The sequence below is a fragment of the Rhinatrema bivittatum genome, chromosome 2 (genome assembly GCF_901001135.1).
Source record: "Rhinatrema bivittatum chromosome 2, aRhiBiv1.1, whole genome shotgun sequence".
NCBI classification, from domain to species: domain Eukaryota; kingdom Metazoa; phylum Chordata; class Amphibia; order Gymnophiona; family Rhinatrematidae; genus Rhinatrema; species Rhinatrema bivittatum.
Genome location: NC_042616.1, coordinates 530,816,111 through 530,835,575, shown reverse-complemented (window position 1 = coordinate 530,835,575; position 19,465 = coordinate 530,816,111). Strand labels below are relative to the sequence as shown.

Here is a 19,465-nt window from a genome sequence, read left to right as displayed (position 1 = left end):
TTACAGCTTTCTACCTAAAATCCTAAATTTGTCTTCCAGAAGCTCCCTCCCACATTTTCCGATGTCGTTGGTGCCCACATGTACCATGACAGCTGGCTCCTCCCCAGCACTGTCTTTAATCCTATCTAGGTGATGTGTGAGATCCGCCATCTTTGCACCAGACAGGCATGTTACTAGGGGGTCCTCACGTCCACCAGCCACACAGCTATCTACGTTTCTAATAATTGAATCACCATACTTGATGACCGACCTAACCCTTCCCTCCTGGGCAGTAGCCCTAGGAGACTTGTCCTCAGTGTGAGAGGAAAACACATCATCTGGAGAGGAGGTCCTTGCTACAGGATCACTTCCTGCTATACCAGGAATTACTGCCTTAAGACAGTCACAAATAATTATTGAGGATGTCCTGATGTAGGCATTCTTATATTATAGTCTTCTATTATTCCACACATGGCTCCACCTCCCAATATATCCAAATCCTCCTTCTTTCTACCAGGTTTTGAGCCAGGTATTTAAGTTGTCAATATGGCTTAGCCTTTCCCTTCCCTTTCCATGAACAGGTAACATGTCTGAAAAAGCAATGGTCTATGCCACTTGCCAAGCTGCTTCCCCAGAGTCTGGAAATCTTTCTATACTGTTTGGATGCTGTTTCTAGCGAGGTTCTTGGTCCCCAGATGGATGGTAACATCAATTTTATAGTCTTTACTTCCTTAATGGCACTGACAATCTGGTATGTATTTCTGCCAGCTGAGGATCCTGGAAGGCAATTTAACTATTGTGTCTCCCTCAAAATGAGTCCCCAGGGGAGGAAGTGACGTCAGCCGAGCTGATGGCAGCTTAGCTTTTGAGCTCCTTCCCCACCCGATAGAAAACAGCATTTATAAACATCGCTTTTTGAATTATATTATCCCTAACGACACAGGAAAGTGTGGGATATACCAGACCATGGCGGGAAAGAAAAAAGTAGTGGATTTTCAACGCTTTTCTTATCATAAACTGTCCGAAACTGAATCGCAGGAGAATGAGGCCGGCACAGAGCAGGAAAATGGAGAGGAACACGAGGAGATGGATGCCGATTTTAATGTGTCTGCACCGGAGGCCCCGACGAGAACGGAGTTCAGAAATTGGTTTTGCTCGCTTAGGCAGGACTTAAAAAGCTACAAAAAAGAAGTTCGGGAAATGCTCGATGATTTTCGAGAAGAAATGGGACAACTGGGACATCGGGTCGATGACCTCGATCAGCGTTTGGACAGCCAAACTGAGTATACTAAAAATCTGCAGGATGTGAGCCGAGAACTACAGGAGGACAACTTGGTGATACGAACAAAGCTGGCTGATTTAGAAAATCGGGCGCGGAGAGGGAACCTCCGCTTCAGAGGTATATCGGAGACGGAAGACAATAAGGATTGTGCAGCGGTGATACGGCGCTTTTGTGAGTTTCTTTTGCGCTCTGAACCAGCTGAAGAAGCGCAAACCTTACCGAATATAAAGTTTGATCGCGCGCACAGGGCAGCGAGACAAGCAGGGGCTAATAACTCTCGGGATGTGATAGTATGCTTTCAGGATTATTCGCTAAAGGAACGTATCGCTAATTTGGCACGCAAGCAGATCAGATGGTCGTGGGAAGACCAGGAGGTATCGGTGTTTGCAGACCTATCGCAGGCGACTCTTCAAAATCGCCTGGAGTTGCGCGAATTAACCCAATTCTTGAGGAAAGAAAATGTTAAATATTGATGGTCACATCCTTTTGGTATTGCGTTTACCTGGGAGGGGAAGTTCCTGCAATTCAAGAATATCCACGAGGCGGCGGCCATCTTGGGGGAAAAAGGTTTTCGCCCTCAGATCACCCCGAAGCCAGGAGCACGAGAGTCAGGAGTATTGGCGTCCATACCGAGATGGCAGAGGGCGAGAGCCCGAAATAGTAGGCTGAGGAGAAGTTCGGATGCCAGAGCAGCAGCCAAGAATGGGACTTGAGCTTGTAAGACATTGCTTTTGCGATACACAGTACTTAACGGATAGTTAATTAGTCAGGCAGTGTCTGTTCATTTAAAGTACTCCTTTCCAGAGCGCATGAGGAGCATATTTTCACTGCAGTTGAATATTACTTTGAATGTTTGATTCTGTTGTTTTCTCTACTAACATCGTATAAGTGATGACTGTTTTATAATGTTATTGGGTGTGGGGGTGGGGGGGGGCGAAGATAGCTAAACGAGCTTCCTCCAAGAATGAGGTGCATAGGTCTGCAGGGAGGTTTTAGCAGGCCCTCAGGGGGGGATAGGGAAGGGGAAGGGGGGACATGGGGTACAGGGATAGGGACCAATCCGGTACTAAGCGACTCTGTGCAAATTCATCGGGAGAGTATGAATTTTGGTTCTTCGTCGGCGCAGCAACCTCATTATGGCCACTCTGCTTTGCAGGCACATGATTTCAGGTTATGTTCTATGGGGTATCCTGAGGATATGGATGGAAGGGGGGAGGACTTCTCAACTTAAACAAAATGGCGAATATCAGATTTGGCTCTATTAATGTCAAAGGGCTGGGAACCCCATTCAAAAGGTGATTATTGTTTAAGGAACTATCCCATCAGCAGTTGGAAATAGTCTTCTTACAGGAGACTCATATGAAAGCTCGCTATGAGTCCCATATGCAATCCAGGAACTATGCAAGTCAATATTATACACCATGTGCTAAAGGTTCCAAATATACAGGAGTAGGAATATTATTTTCTTCCCATTTTGTCTTCGAATGCCATACTTGTAAACGAGATCCAGCTGGCCGGTACCTGCTGCTGGGGATTCTGGTAGATGGGCAGGAGTATACGCTCCTTAATATATATGTCCCCAACAAGGAACAGGGCAAGTTTTTTGAGGAGGTGAATTCTGTTTTAATGAATCACAGTACTGGTAAATTAATCGTGGGGGGCGATTTCAATCTGGTGCGGGTGCCCAAACTTGACGCCTCTAAAGGCTATGTTTCCGCATACCAAATACACAGACAGTGCTTGAAAGAGTTCATGGAGTCCTGGCATTTACTAGATGTCTGGAGAGTTAGATATCCGCAATCACGGTCGTATACATATTACTCTCCGGCACATAAATCGCACTCCCGGATCGACTATTTCCTAGTAGATCAAGGTCTTATTAACAAGGTTGTGAAGGTGGATATAACTCCTATTGCCTGGTCAGATCATTCTATACCAAGTATGGATATCGTATTTGACAACTATGACAAAGGCATTCGATTTTGGCGACTTAATGATTCTCTATTGCAGAATAAGGAATTCTCGCAATCGATGATCACCAGTATTAAAGAATTTTTTCATACAAATGACAATGGGGAAACCTCGCCACCAATGGTCTGGGAAGCGTTCAAGGCTTACATACGGGGTATTCTTATTTCCCAAGGCTCTTATGTTAAGAAAAAGACCAATAAACAGGCTGATGAGTTACGGTCCCTTATTCGAGAGCTCAGTCGGAAACATCAAGAAACTGGGAGTCAGGGGGTATTAAGTACTCTATCAAAAACTCGGGAAGAACTCCTGAGATTGGAATCCCACAAGATGGCCCATAATTTACAGATGGCCAAACAAGCCTATTTTGAGGGGGGAAACAGAGCAGGGAAAATGCTAGCTAATTCACTGAAGAAGGTATCCTATCAAAACTCCATTGCTAAAATTAAAGGGGATGGTGATATCATGTTGACTACTAATACGGAAATCAGAAACAGGTTTCTTGATTTCTATGGCAAACTGTATAGTCCTGATAGCGGTATACAGGCACACCACATAGACTCTTACTTAGAATCTGTTTCTCTTCCGAAATTGCCAGAAGGCGCATCGGATGAATTGGATGCGGAGATTTCTACACCAGAAATATTGGAGGCAATAAAGACACTTAAAGTAGGGAAATCTCCGGGCCCCGATGGCTACACTGCAAAATTTTATAAACAGTTTGGGCCATATGTGGTGGCGCATATGCAAAAGGTATACAACTATCTGCGGGGTGGTGGAACCCTTGCTGGAGAAGCCAATCTGGCGGGGATAACGGTACTCCCAAAACCGGGCAGAGATCCAACATTATGTGGTTCGTACCGCCCAATCTCGTTAATCAATTTGGATCTAAAAATATTAACGAAGATTCTAGCTGGACGTATAAATAAGTATATGCCTGGGTTGATACAGCAAGATCAAGCAGGATTTATTACTGGCAGATTGGCGGGAGATAACATTAGAAAACTCATTAATCTCATGTGGATAGCGAAACAAACCCAGACGGAATCACTATTTCTCTCTATCGATGCTGAAAAAGCATTCGATATGGTTCACTGGCTGTTTCTTTTTCAGACATTGGAAAAAATGGGATTTGGGAGTTATATCCGGAGTTGGTTAGCCCAACTATATGAACAACCTAGAGCAGCGGTTCTCAACCTATGGGTCGCGACCCCGGCGGGGGTCGAACGCCCAAAACGCAGGGGTCGCACGCTCCCGGTCTCTCCCGCTGCCGTTGCCGCCGGGCTGTCAGCACGTTCAAGCCCAGCGGGAACGGCAGCGGCGCTAGAAGAAGCCCTGCACCCGCGGCTGGGCCTTTTCTTCTTCCTGCGCCTGCCCCTCCCGTGACCCGGAACAGGAAGTGAATCGTGGTGCGCGGGAAGGAGAGAGAGCCGCGCGAAAAAGTAGCAGCGGCGGCTGCAGCATCGGCCCCCGAGCAGTTGAAGCAGCCGGTAATGGAGAAAGGAGAGAGCAGCACGAGCCTCCCGCGGCCGATGGGATTCTTCTTTCTTGGCCAGTGGAGGCTGCTGCAGCTCCCATTTGTGCTCGGGGGAGAAGAGGAAGTGAGTGAGAGAAAGAGAGAGAAGCAGCCAGCCAGCCTGTGTGTGATTGACTGGTCAGAGAGCTGATGTGTGTGTGTATGTGAGAGACAATGAAAGTGATTGCTCAGGGAGATGACTGATGTGTATGTGAGAGTGTGAGACATCAGTCAGGGAGGTGACTGATGTGTGTGTGTGAGAGAGAGAAAAAGCATGGAAGGGAGAAGTCTGGGTATGTGAGAAAGCATGGGCGTAAGAAGCCTGGTGTTGTGGGGGTGAAAGAAAGCATGGGAGTGAGAAACCAGGGTGAGTGTGCATGCATGAGAGAGAGAGACTGCTTGGTAAGGTGATGGTGTGTGTGAGAGAAAAAGACTGTGTGTGTGTGAATGAGAGAAAATGTGATTCAGGGAATGAGAAGCCTGTGCACGTGGAGAGTGAGCATGGAAATGAGAGAGACTGGTGTGTGTGTAACAGAGAGAAAGTGATTATGGGAATGAGAAACCTGTGCATGTGGAGAGAACAAGCATGGGAGTGAGAGACTGGTGAGTGAGTGTGTGTGTGTGTGAGAGAGAGACAGAGAAAGTGATTATGAGAGTGAGAAGCCCATATATGTAAGTAGAACACGGGAGTGGGAAGCCTGTGTGTGTGTGTGTGTGTGTGTGTATGGCATGAGAGAAACTGTTCAGGAAGGTGACTGGTGTGTGTGTGTGTGTGTGAGAAAGTGATTATGAGAGTGAGAAGCCCGTATATGTAAGTAGAACACGGGAGTGGGAAGCCTGTGTGTGTGTGTGTGTATGGCATGAGAGAAACTGTTCAGGAAGGTGACTGGTGTGTGTGTGCCAAAGACTGGGAGATGATTGGTGTGTGAGAGACAGAAACTGGTCATGGGGGCATGACTGGTATGGTGTGTGTGTGTGAGAGACATGGGCACTAAGGAAGAGGACCATAAGTATAGAGCTTAGCTTCTACTGCTGCTTCTGGTGAGTGCCACGGCCTGCAGGGAAGGGGAGTAGGAGAGCTGCTGGAGGGGGTAAGTAAAGGTGGCTTTTTAAGTTTATTTTTCTTGACTGCCATTTTAATTGTGTGATGTCTGCTTTTTTGAAATATTTTATTGGTGTTTGGAGAATGTTTAATAGTTTTTATGCGTTTTTAATTGTTGGATGTTCATAGCTGTTTTGAAACATTTATTCTGCTTATTAGTATAGTTTTACAATTATTTCTGTGTGGGGATCTATAGCTGCTTGCTAGTTCTGTTTTCCTAATAAGAGGTGTATTGGTTTTTAGGACCTGATTTAATATTTGTAGTGTTGCCTTTTCATAGATAGGGTTGCTCCTGTTTGAGTGTATTCCATAATACAGGTGTAACTGTGTGCGGATTAGTTTATGTGCATTACTACAGATCCTGGGAGTATGTTAGGTCGGTTCTGTGTCTGTTACCGAGATGAGATATTTTGCTAGCATGTAAGCGTTTGTATCGGTCTTATTTGTTGTGTTTTCTCAGAGGACATGCATTGGTGGTAAACTGCTGTCTTTTCATAAGTAGGGCTATTGAGCCTAGAAATAGAAGGAGTTTGAGTTGCTGTTACTGAGATGTCACTAGAACCAGAATATCTTTTTTGTAGGGTGAGTTGTATGGGGAATGTCATAATTCTGCTTTACATCCATTATTGTGGGTCAGGGGGGTTCCTGTGGATACAAACTGTACTTTTACATCTAGCCCCGTGACGATCATGGGTCAGTGTGCCATGCATGTGAGAACCTATGGTGAGTTGAGTTACATTCACATTATAAATGTCATAATTAAATGATAAGTGTGCACTAAAATCCAACCCCATCCATAACCCCGCCCCCATATGACCAAAGCCCCGCCCTCACCCCACCCTCACGGGGCGAGGGCGGGGCGAGGGGTCACCGCAACATGAGGAACTGGATTGCGGGGTCACGGCATTAGAAAGGTTGAGAACCACTGACCTAGAGCATGTTTAAAAATCAATGGGGGGTATTCTAATCAGTTTCTGGTACAAAGGGGAATGCGTCAGGGGTGCCCGCTGTCCCCTACTCTGTTCGCTCTTTTTTTGGAACCCCTGGCTATTAATATTCGTAATAATGCACATATATCTGGGTTCTCAGTTGGCAGGGGCACATATAAACTATGCATGTTTGCAGAAGATATCATGTTTACAGTTCAGGAACCGGATGCATCACTTGCAGGTATTGAACAGGAAATCCAAAAATTCAGTGCTGCCTCCGGCTTTAAAGTTAATTGGGAGAAATCGGAGATACTCAATATTACCTGTAAACCCGACAAGGTGGCTTCTCTGCGTCTTACACATCCCTTTCGCTGGGCAAAGCATAAAATTAAATATTTGGGGATTAATTTGTCTAGTAATCTTGATGAGTTGTTTAGACTGAATTATAGCCCCCTGATAGATAAAATTTATAGAGACCTAGATATTTGGAATAAATTACCTTTCTCATGGTTGGGGCGTATAGCCACGATTAAGATGAACGTTCTACCACGCCTGCTTTACTTATTTCAGGCATTACCTATATCAGTCTCAGTTCCTCAACTACAAAGATGGCAGAGGAAACTTTTCAGTTTTATTTGGAAGCGAAGGCCACCAAGGGTTAGTCGGACCACTCTTTTTATGCACAAGACAGAGGGGGGGTTGGGGGTCCCCAATTTACAGTGGTATCATGCAGCAGCACAATTGAAACAACTTGTCATGTGGCATGACACTAGCGAACTCAGGCATTGGGCACAAATAGAACAACAATATCTAGAGGGCATGCCGTTACATGCGATTCCATGGCAACCTAGGAAAACGTGGAGGGATTGCTCTAATATGCTACCCACAACTAGGTCTACCATGCAGACATGGGATAAGTGGAAAGGGAAGCTAGGGGGGTGCAAGATTTATACCCATTTAACCCATTTATTTCATAATCGGTTTTTTCTCCCTAGCTCTTCCTTTAAGTCCTTTGATGTCTGGAAGAGTAGTGGACTGGTTTGCTTGGAGCATATTTGGGAGAGAGAAGCTTTTGTTTCCTTTTCTAAATTATGTAACGATTGTGGTATGCCTGAGAGGGAAGCGTTGACTTACCAACAAATCACACATTTTTATAGAAGTGTGCATGCTCCTCGATATTTAAAACAGGGGAAGACACTGTTTGAAGGGTTCTGTACAACATCCCATCATGAGAAATTAATTTCTAAAATTTACAGCCTGCTTAATCGACCTCCCTCGGTGATATCTAGCTTCAAGAAACAATGGGAAAAAGATATGGAGAGGGAGTTAGAGCCTGAAGTGTGGGCTACCATATATTTTAACATAAGTAAAGCCTCGGTGTCTTCAAGTATAGTGGAAAACGGGTATAAGCTACTGTATAGGTGGTATTATACGCCAGAGCGCCTATATAAGATGGCGATTCTGCCCTCACCCAGCTGTTGGAGAGGATGTGGGGTAATGGGTACTTTCTCCCACATGTGGTGGACAGGGGAGTGTATTCGACCTTTGTGGAGTGAGGTACAAGGATTACTTACCAAAATACTGGGGACTCAGGTAGATATCCCTATGGAATATGCCTTACTACACAATGTTGATAGTACAATAGGGGCCATTCCACATTCGATTTGTTTGCAAGCTTGTATAGCCACCAGGTTGGAGATCGCACAGGGCTGGAAACTAGCGAGTAGCCCTACTCTATCAGATGTTATGAGACGCTTAGACGCTGTGTGTACTATGTATAAACTTACAGCAGTTAAACGGAACAAATTACAACTGTTCTATAAAACGTGGGATGTTTTTCTGAAGTGGCGGGATTCGAGTAAGGGGATTTGCTAACTTCCTAATCATGGCCAATGCTGAGATGTGCTAAGATAATGCCTCTGGTGTATTGTTTTCTTTATGCTTCTCCTTATGTTCTGTCATACTTATGTACCTGGATATGGGGGGTGGAAGGAGGGGGGGGGGTAATACAATAAGATTTGATAAGAGTTGGAATGTTCAATGCTGTCTAGTTGTGGTATCTTATCTATCAAGCTGTATGTTGAGTTGAATGTTACCAATAAAAAAGTTTCAATACAAAAAAAAAAAATGAGTCCCCAGGTTAGTGCCTCTAATGATTGAATCTCCCACCAGAAGGAACTTTCTGTTAGATATTTTGTTGTATTTTGCAGTTTCTGTGAGACTCTGCAGACATTGTCTCTCGGCTGAAGGGGCTTTCTGCTGTGATGATTGAAAGTATTTTGGAGTTTCTATGTGCATTGCCTGCCTTTCATTTCAGATACCACTTCAGGTTCCATTTCTGGGGCATCATCATTGTCCAATGCAGAAAAGGCTTTTTGTATGGGTATCATTTGGGAGAGTAGGTATCTCTGTGTCACAGATGTTAACCTCCCAAAGCCCACTGTAATCCATTTGTTCCTGGGTTCTGAATCCTCTGTGGGAGTGGGGCCATATACTTTGGATGCTCCAAAGTTGAAGAGGTTATTTTAATCAGGGACAATTCTTTAAGTTGTCAGTTCTGTTTTTATTGCAAATGGGACGAGCCTTGAGCTTCCAGATGGTCTGCATTAACACTAATGCACTGCAGTTGTTACATTGAATAATAGCCATTATGTATATTTGTTTTAATATAGAAGACCTGTATTATGATATGGAGTTTCTGAATACCTTGTTTATCGCTCTAGTTTAGTTAAACCTTGTTACGTGTGCCCTAGGTCTATATTAGTTCCATGTTGCATTCCCTCCACTAATTACCTATACAGTGGAGAGTGAAATTCAAAATAGTTATGTTGATTCATAGAACTATAAACACATGCACAGTAACAACACTAAATACTATTTTGCTTACTTACTATCCCTCCTGTATGTTACAATCAGCAAATATTGGGTTATTGGATGTACCTTCAATTTTTTCAGCTCACATAGGCAAGGCATGCGACAGGGCTTTTTCCATCTTGGGCTCTCTTTTTTGGAACTCCCTTCCAGAACAGATTCATACAATATCTTGTCCTAATTTATTTAAGAAACACCTAAAAAGGCACTTATTTAAATTGGTATTCAAAATTTGCAAATTAATATTTTTTCTACTAACTTTTATGGTGAAGAGCTGCAAAAGGTTTATTTTAAAAAGTGTTTTATGCATTTTGCCATATATTGATTGTAATATATATGGATTATTGATTCAATAGTGAAGTATTTAAGTAGTTAGTATCTTTAATTGTGCATGCTTTTGCTTGTTTTAATTTTATGCATGTAATACTATTCCCCATCATGAACAAGGGATATGTAAGGATTGTAAATTTTAAAATACAAATAAATATAAGGAAATAAAATAAGGCCAGGATGGGTGGAAAATGGGGTAAGTTATGAGGGTTTTTAAGTGTCAAGGCACTTTAAACCCAAAAATAATTTGCTTGACTGCTACCAAAGCCCTTTTTCACTAGATAGTGCAAGGAAAGTTAAGAAACAAAACATCTTAGTTTTTTTCTACAGTATAGTCTATATAAAAATAGCCCAGCTTTTCTCATGCACTTATTTAAATTTAAACAAGGAGAAGAGCAAATGTTTTTCCAAAGGAAGTTTTTGAGTAGATTAAAAAAAGGAAAGCAAACAACAGTTTTAGCAGCAATATTTCCACAACCAAACACAGATTAAGAAATTATATTTCAAAATCAAATGTTATTTAACACTTTTCTATACCGACCTTCATGGACAAGAACCATATCGGATCGGTTTACATTGAACAGGGTAAACAAGAGATTATTATGTTATATATATATATACATATATAGTATATACACATATATATATGTTTCGCAGAAATCTTTACTAACATTTTTATGGTTAGTAGATAGTCATTAAAATGAATAAAGCAGGTTAGGAATGATAGTATTAGGAGAATGAATTTCTAAGCATCAGGCTATTTAAAAAAAAAAAAAGAAAGCATCAATTAATATTCCTTCACAACACAGATTGCAGGTCCAATCCTTTGGAACTCCATCCCACCGGACTTAAGACAAGAACCATGCGCCCCAACTTTTAGGAAAAGACTAAAACCTTGGCTTTTTAAAAAAGCTTTCCCAGAACTGGATTAAATTCCCCACCCATCAGCACAAACACAAAGTTAGTGAACTGTAATAAACCCACTAACTTCACACACAGTCACAGCAACATATTATTATACTTCACAACAGCATCATATTTGGTCATTTTTGCTACACATCTATATTTTTATAATACTATACATATTTATTAATTGATACAGTTGGCTAAAATGTTAATATTCTTTCTTCAATTTCCTCCCCCTTTCAGATCCTAGTTATTTTTCCTTGTTTTTTGTAACTTGCTCACATCCTAAATATTGTTATTATATTTGTTAAGTTTCATACTATATTTGATGTTGAATTGGGAAATGTTTTTACTATGTTACTCTCTGCCTTTACTCACATTGTTAATTGTAAACCGGGTTGATGTGATTCCTATCATGAAACTCGGTATAATAAAAATAATAAATAAATAAAATAAATAAATAACACAGACAGGTGAATTTTAAAAGCCCGGCGTGCAATTCAGTTAGGGAATGCACGAAGAAGTCGGGATCATGCACACCAACTGTATTTTAAAAAGCACCCAAATACTCATGTAAATCCCGCTGCACGCACATCTGAAAAGTTTTCAAAAAAGGGTGGGGCGTAGACTGGAGGGGCACAGGCATTTTGGGACCTGGCCAAGAGATGTGCGCATAAATACTTACATGCCTTGGCGCTTGCCGAGGTCCCTTGCTGTGTATCTTTATTTCTGCTCTGGATGTCGTGTAAGTTGTAAAATAAAAGAATGGAGCCATTTCTGAGGGGTTTAAAGGGTCTGGGGTAACTTGGGGGAGTGTAGGCTATCAAACCAGGGTGGTTTGGAGGGCCTAGCTATTAACTGGGTGAACTGGTAGACGAACTGGTAAAACTGGCAATGGCATGGACACGCGCCCCTTTTAAAATTCCTCGATTTACACAGTAGAAGTGGTATTTGTGCACCCGTGTGATCCACTTAAAATTTGATGCACATGTATGCACAGCCAGGCTGTTTTATAACATGCGTGCATGTACACACGCAAGTTATAAAATGGTCACATCTCTAGGTATGCGTCGACATTCGTTCGCCAATGTGCACCTGACCCCGGTTTTAAAGTTGCCATCATTGAATTTAATAATCTCTTCTAAGTATAGTCCAAAGAAATCTCGCCATGCATTAGTGTTTCAAGAGCATTTGTGGAGAAAAGCGACCAAATGAATGTCTCGCATAATTCTACCCTGCATGTCTTAAGTATTTTTATGGTTTGTAAGTTTTCATTTGTATTAAGAAGCATTTTGACCTTTAATCTCAAATAAGTTATTTGTTCTGTAGTTTACACAAGAGTGTAATTGACCTCTAACACTTAACTATGTTTTTCTTTAGGTAGCTCTGGTGCAGTGGACAGAGAGTATAGGTCTCACTCTGGTTAATAGAGATCTGACCTCAATGCAACTAAAGACCCCTGGTGGCCAGATTCTGACATATTACATTCTCCAGATTTTCCCTTTCACTTCAGAAAGCAAGCGAATGGGAATCATAGTGAAGGTGAGTACATTAAACTTATTTATCAAAACTAAATATTTGTCAAAGCTTATTGATTCATTTTGAAAAACAAAGCAACATAAAAATCACTAGTAGAAAATGCTGTTTTTGAAGCATGGCTTTCCAAAGCAAGTAATATGTCTATATTGGAGTTTAAAATGATTTTACAAGTGTTTGTTAAAAATATGCTTTATTTGTCAAAAAGAAAGGGAAGAATGATCTATTTCTGAAGCACATGAACAGCGGCTGATTTATAGCTATGAATTTTAGCAATGTGATGAGCTAATTCAAAAATAAGTGGTAGATGGGATCCTATTAATTAATTTGTTGTGCTCATGAAAATGCCAATATCTGAGCCAGTTTTCTTGGTAGCTGGTTATGCAGAAGAATTTTCAGTTTATCAAGAATTTCAATACTTTTCATATAGTTCTGAATTTTCAACACGTATGCACACAATCAAAAAACCTCTATAACTGGTATATTTTTGTTTTTTTTAATTCCATTTTTAATTTCAAAATCATAGGCATTATCTAAAAAAACAAAAGGTGCTTTTGTAACCTATTCTAAGCTGTAAATGTCTAAATATCATTCAAGGTGGTTATCCTTTTTATTTGCAGTCTGATAATTTCTGCATGCATATTTAGGAAAAGCTTTTTACTGGATAGTACATTAGTTTCTGAACCATTCGTTCTTTTTTTACCCAAATACAAAAAAAATCTTTCACTAGCCCATTACGGACTTTTTTTGAGGTTTTCTTTTTTACCCTCCAGTTTCCTCTTGCTCCTTTGGGCTTCCAGCTCAATCAGAACCAGGACTGGTTATTTGCAAATAACCAAGGATGTTTTTCCCTGTTTTATGTCCCTGCCAAATTACTTACTTATTGCAACAAAAGTCATCAGTCAAGGGATATGTGCCAGGGCTTGTTCTGGAACCCTGCAATCAAGGGCCCTGTATCTGGTGTCACTGGGTCATGATGATTATGAGTCCCTCCGGCCCTAGGACTCTTAACATTTCTTCTGCAACCTACCCAGCCCCGGCGGACTCAGGAGTGGAAAACCTGAGCTGGGAGTTGAACCCAGTTCATTGTGGCATTGCACAGCACTGCCACTAAGCTACCGAACCAGCCCCAAAATGAGTTCTTTTAGCAAAGGTAGAAAATCTACAGCAGAAAAAAGTCATTTTCCATTCCTCCCTTCAGAAGAAACTGTGTTAACCTCAAAATTCTGCTACTTTTGACTTTTCTAGAACACATGGTTGTGAAATCCATTTGCTGCTTTCCCCCAGATAAAATTCATTAGTAAACTTCTGAAAGTGCGCATTTCTCACGTTTGGAAGAGAAAATATATTCCGTACACTATATATTCCCAGTTTAAAGGGACTCCTTCTTCAGTGTGGCAAAATATAGGCCATCTTTTCCATGTTATATACTCCTGTTGGATTTAAGTGTTTTATTTAAAAAAAAAAAACGCTACCTGTAACTGTTTTATTTTCACATAAATTGTTTCTGCTATATCGCCAAAAAAAAAGGTATGTTTGAGGGTTAATTCCCTTAACCAAATTATGGGCACATCTCAGATTTAATATTCAGAACTCAAAATTGACTAAGAGCAACCATGAAACAAACTAATTTAGCCTATATAGAGTCAAGTGATAATTTATTCTTATTATTTAGGTCTCTACTAACAAGACTGCCAGCTAACATCAAAATGTCAGCAACACTTACAGATGAATTTACTAAGCCGCAGTAAGGCAATATTGCAAGTTAAACAGCATGTAATGTACATTAAATGCTGTTTATCATGCAATATCACTATATCACAGCACTATCGCACAATAGAGCAGAAGATTTCCTCCCCCTAGCTTATGCCTAGACAATCCTATAGTAATAAAATAACACGGCTAACTTTAAATAAAAGTCAGCCCTGTTATTTTAATGTGTTTGAGGGAGATATAGTTATTTTCATGAGGGTACATCTGGGGTGTATTGGTCCCCCCTCCCCTTTCCCCCCATCCCAACCCCAAAAATTGAAACTGGTGGTCTGGGGGGCAGGCAGACCCCTAACCCCATGTACTTCTAAAATTAATCTTCGATAGGTGGGGCCTAGAGCACCCCCTAGCTCTGGGCCCACCAACACCATTTTTCACAATTGTATCAACCTGACAGGGGCAAGGTCCAGGGACCACCAGTTTCTATTTTGGAGGTTGGGGTTTGACTGGGGGACCACTAGACACCCAGGGATTTAAATTTCCTTGAAAGGAGGGAAGGGATCGGCCTTATGGGGGGAAATCATGGGGCTAAGGGGCCATTTTATGGTTTAAGGGGAGGGAATAGAGAAGGGACGGGCCATCGCCAGGTAATTGGCCTCATTTTTTATTTCGTTTGGAGGACCAGAGCCACCTTAGAAGGTGGCAGCAGGCAGGAGTCTTCATGACCCCTGGGTTATCTTTATCCTCTGGGGGGGAGAGTGATTTTTTGGACCTCGGGCCCTTTAAGTGATTGCAGCCTGGCCAAGGTAGGCCACCATCACACGGGAAGGCCCTGTACCGCAACATTTTTTGTCACATGTTTGTGCCTTGATAAAAAAAAACAAAACAAAATGCTGCTGTACTGCCACGATAGTTTGTTGAGGATGGGCCAATTATCGCAGGGACGCCCCCTGAAAAATTTGGCCCCTCTCATAATAAATTATCAAGGCTTAGTAAATCTCCCTATTAGTTTGTAAATCTTTAAACATTCTACAATTAGTAATCATGATTTGACCAATAGAAAATTGAGGACCAGGAGTGCTTAAAGATGGGAATATAAAATTAGAGATCTGAATGAAAGTAGTCTTATGACTCAAAGTTAATTGACAAGCTATACCAAAACCTTTGTGACATACAAAATAAGTTTATTACTTCAAGTAGGAAAGAATTCAAAAGGTCTTAGTAAATTGTAATATCTTATATTGGACCATCGTAAGAATAATCCAAAAATAATGGTGGTACAAAAGTTTTTGAGACCCTTTTTGCAACATCTGAAGACAGAGACCACTGTAGTTTTGAAAGTTCATGTATTAGAACATGGTTGCAACATTCTTACTTTGTTCCAATAAAATGTATCACAAATTCCTGTTACAAAAATCTAATTAATTCATATGGTAAAATTGTTTTCTATAGTTGTCCATTAAGCTTGATCTAATGCAATTATTGTATTTTAGAAAAAGTGCTAAACGAATGGCTGCATTTTTATGTTTAAAAGAAAAATTGGGACTCATAGGAGTGAATTTTCAAAGGAGTTTTGCATGTAAAAGTAGTATATATCGTAGCAATTTTCAAAAGATCATTTATGCTTGGAACCCTTTGAAAATTCAGCTCTATGGAGTGAATTTTCAACGGAGTTACACACATAAAAGCAGCAATTTTCAAAAACCCATGTTCATGCATAATACCTTTGAAAATTACCTCTATAGATAAGAGCTCTTTAAAATATGTATATTTCTGCTTTTTGCAATGGGAAACCAGAATAACCCATTTCTGTTGTTCAGCTATATTTTATTGTGGTGGTTTAAAAGATTATTTCACAAATAAAAAATAACATGGAAGCTAAACAGCCTCAAAATTCATTGCATATCAATTTGTTATATTGCAGGAAGAATCATCTGGAGAAATAATGCTTTATATGAAGGGTGCAGATGTTGCAATGGCCAGCATAGTGCAGTACAATGATTGGTTAGATGAAGAGGTATGTCATCTCATACTTTAAACTTTATCCTGAAAACGGCTAGTTGCTGCTTTAAATAAGAAAACCTGAAGTAGTTTGCTGAGAAGAACAATGGGAGAAATGTTTAAACTTCCCCAAACAGATCTAATTACCAGTCAAGTTTCCATCAAGAAATGTCCCAAACCATAAACAGCAGTATATTGTAAACTGCACTCCCCTTTTGTAATTTCAGCAATGTGATAAACAACTATGAGAATGTTTGCAATTCAAACCTTATTAGATGACTAAAAACCTGATTTACTAAGGCTCTTCTCCTATTTTGTGTCTATGGAAAAAAGCTTGGTAGATAGACCCTAGGTAGAAGGATTATTGGGAAAGGTTTGTCTTTTTGCCAATGATACCAAAATCTGCAAGAGCCAAGAAAGTGTGGACAACATGAGGAAGAATCTAGTGAAGCTTGAGGAATAGTCTAGGGTCTGGCAGGTAAGATTTAGTGCTAAAAATTGCAGAGTTATACATTTAGGATGCAGAAACCCAAGAGAAGGAGGTACAGTATAGTGGGTGAAATGCTTCTAAGCTTGAAAAGAAAAAGAGTGGGACCTCAGGGCGATATCATCTGCTAAACTTAAGGTGACCAAACAGATCAATAAAATGACAAAGATGCTTGGGTACATATAAAGAGGAATAAGCAGAAAAAAACGGAGATCATATTGCCCTTGTATAAACCCTTGGTAAGACTTCAGTTCTGAAGATGCATCTTCCAAAGGATATAAACTAGAGAGTGGCTTCTAAAATGGCCAGTAGTCTTCCTTCTAAAGCATATAGGGACAGACTTAGAGATTGAAACATGTATACCCTAGAGGAAAGGCAAGATAGGAAAGATATGATAGAGACATTTAAATACTTCCAAGGTTTCCATGCAGAGAAGGCAGACCTCTTTCAAAGGCAAGGAGGATTTAGAACATGAGATCATGGAATGAGGGTGTAAGGGGGTAGATTCAGGAATAATCTAAGGAAATATTTCTTTACAGAGAGGGTTGTGGATGCATGGAACAGTCTCCCTGGGGAGGTGATGGAGACATGTTTCTGTGTATCTATTAAGGAGTGAATTTATAAAGGGATTTTTTTGCGTAAAAATGCATATTCATGCATGTATGTGAATATGTTATTTTATAAGTGTCAAGAATACACATGGACTTTCAGTTTTGTGCTTATATTGTACTGGAAAAAAATTGGGTGGTCTAGGGACATTCCAGCAGTAGGGTTCAAAAGTATGTGTAGTAGTAGCTATTTTCTAAGAAATACACATGTACATTACTAAACTTGTTCATACCTTTTTACACTTGATAATTAACTCGCGTTAGTAAAATCAGACTTGTCTGTTGTCTATAGTTTTTGAGTGGGATGTCTTGGTATCCAGGAAAAGCACTGGATGAACTGGTGGCGGTATTGGTGAACTGGTCATTCTAAGTACATATGCAAATATTTTCAAAATGGTATACACATAGGGATCCTAACTTTCATACCTATTTGTGTTACTGCATATGCATGCGTGGACATGTAGAGATTTATCCTAGTACTTTATAAACTGCATAAGTACATTTAATAAAATACTGTGTGTATGCACACATATTTCAGAACACGTGTATATTTCTAATGCAATGAAAGTGTTTACTTTTCCTGACTATTTTATAAACAGAAGTGCATATATTTTAGGTGCCTAAAAAACTACAACATGTATGCATAAAAACTTTTTTATAGCATATGTGCATTTAAATGCTTTCTTGTGTGTGTACTTAAAATCGTCAGTCCATCAATAGGCTGGGTGAATTGGGGGAGGTTATCTCCAGTTCACGTAAACCCTCTAGCACTTCATCTAGAACTTCCACCAGTTCACCCAGACCTTGCACCCAAAAACTGCAAGCAGACAAGTCCAATTTCAATTGGCTAGTCAATTAGCAGATATAAAACTCTGTAAATAGGTTAAATAATTTATACACTAATATCTCTTATAAAATAGCAGCCTCCAAGTGTACCTTTTTACCCCACCCGAATGCCCCAGACTGCATGATTTCTTTTGCTCCAGTAAATGTTTGCATGTAATTGAAAATACGCATGTACTTTCGATGTTTATAAAATAGGTACACAAATGAAAACTACTACTGCACATATATGCTAATTTTCCACACATATCCCTTTTAGAAATGTACTCAATACTTTATAAAATACCTGCCTCTAAATATAAATTTGGGCTATTATGCATATTGTTTTATGTGCCAAAATTATACATGCATATGTTTTAAAATGTATAAAGAAAGTATGTGTTTTCTTGCATTGAAAATATTTGTGCATAGTTAAACATATATGCGTACTTTCAGAGCAGAAATTTGCAGTACTTTATAAACTATGTACTTCCAACCATACAATTTATAAAATACTATCATAAATCTTCTCGCGTCCATGTACATACATAACCGATGTACTCAGATGTTTTCCAAAGTTGACTCTAAATGATTGTTCTCCGACTGAAAAGATAAATTATTTGAAGCCCCAGGTACAAACAATGAAAAAAATCTAAGCTTCACTGATATCTCACAATTAATCATGTGTTCGTGTTCAAGATGTCTTATTGAACATAAACAGTAAACTAGTTTAAAAATTAAGGAAGAGCACAAGAACACTGTTGCAATCTCATCTACTGGTCAAAAGACCAAGGTGAGAATTTGGGGTATAATCACAGCTCTCCCAGCTATTTACTTTTTGTGGGGATATTTCTGTAGCGCCCCCTCAAGTATTATGCTGCCAAGGGAGAGGGGCTGCACAAGAAGAATAACCCCCACCTGCACCCGTGGGTATGAGTATCAGAGTCGGGGATTGCGGGTTACATTAGCGCCTCTGGGATAGATAATCCAAATGCCCCAATCCTCTCTTTTGTGGGTCCCTGTGGTCCCCACCCCTCCCCTGGGAACAGGGTACAGTGTGGAAAATCACCACTCTACTGTAAACATTCAATTCTTTTACTATTAACAGGTAAGTAGAACGATGCATACAGCGATGATACAGCAAAAGAAGGGAAAATAATTATTACCAGCACAAGACAATAAGCATAACAGTCACGAAATGGTCCAATATTCCCTGCTATTAAATCTAGCAACCTGCAGAGTCACCCATGACAATGATCAACTTGAATTATCCATAGCAGTCTGTTGATTTGCCTGCTTAGACTGCACTCTGGAAAACTTTGTTTACCCAAAACCCTAAGGTTAATTATCACACCAGAATGTGTTCTACTGTTCCTCTCATAGTCCCCAGTCCAAGAAGTGTATACCCCCTTAAAGCA

General features: G+C 40.4%; 1 protein-coding gene across 1 annotated transcript in view; it reads left to right on the top strand.

Moving 5' to 3' along the window:
* ATP9B (ATPase phospholipid transporting 9B (putative)) overlaps nucleotides 1–19,465 on the top strand; it is a 1,157,977-nt gene that overhangs the window by 955,004 nt on the left and 183,508 nt on the right. The window contains exons 17-18 of the mRNA XM_029590836.1: nucleotides 12,264–12,425; nucleotides 16,054–16,146. Coding sequence (XP_029446696.1) covers nucleotides 12,264–12,425; nucleotides 16,054–16,146 — 255 coding nt within the window. The remainder of the gene's footprint in view (nucleotides 1–12,263; nucleotides 12,426–16,053; nucleotides 16,147–19,465) is intronic.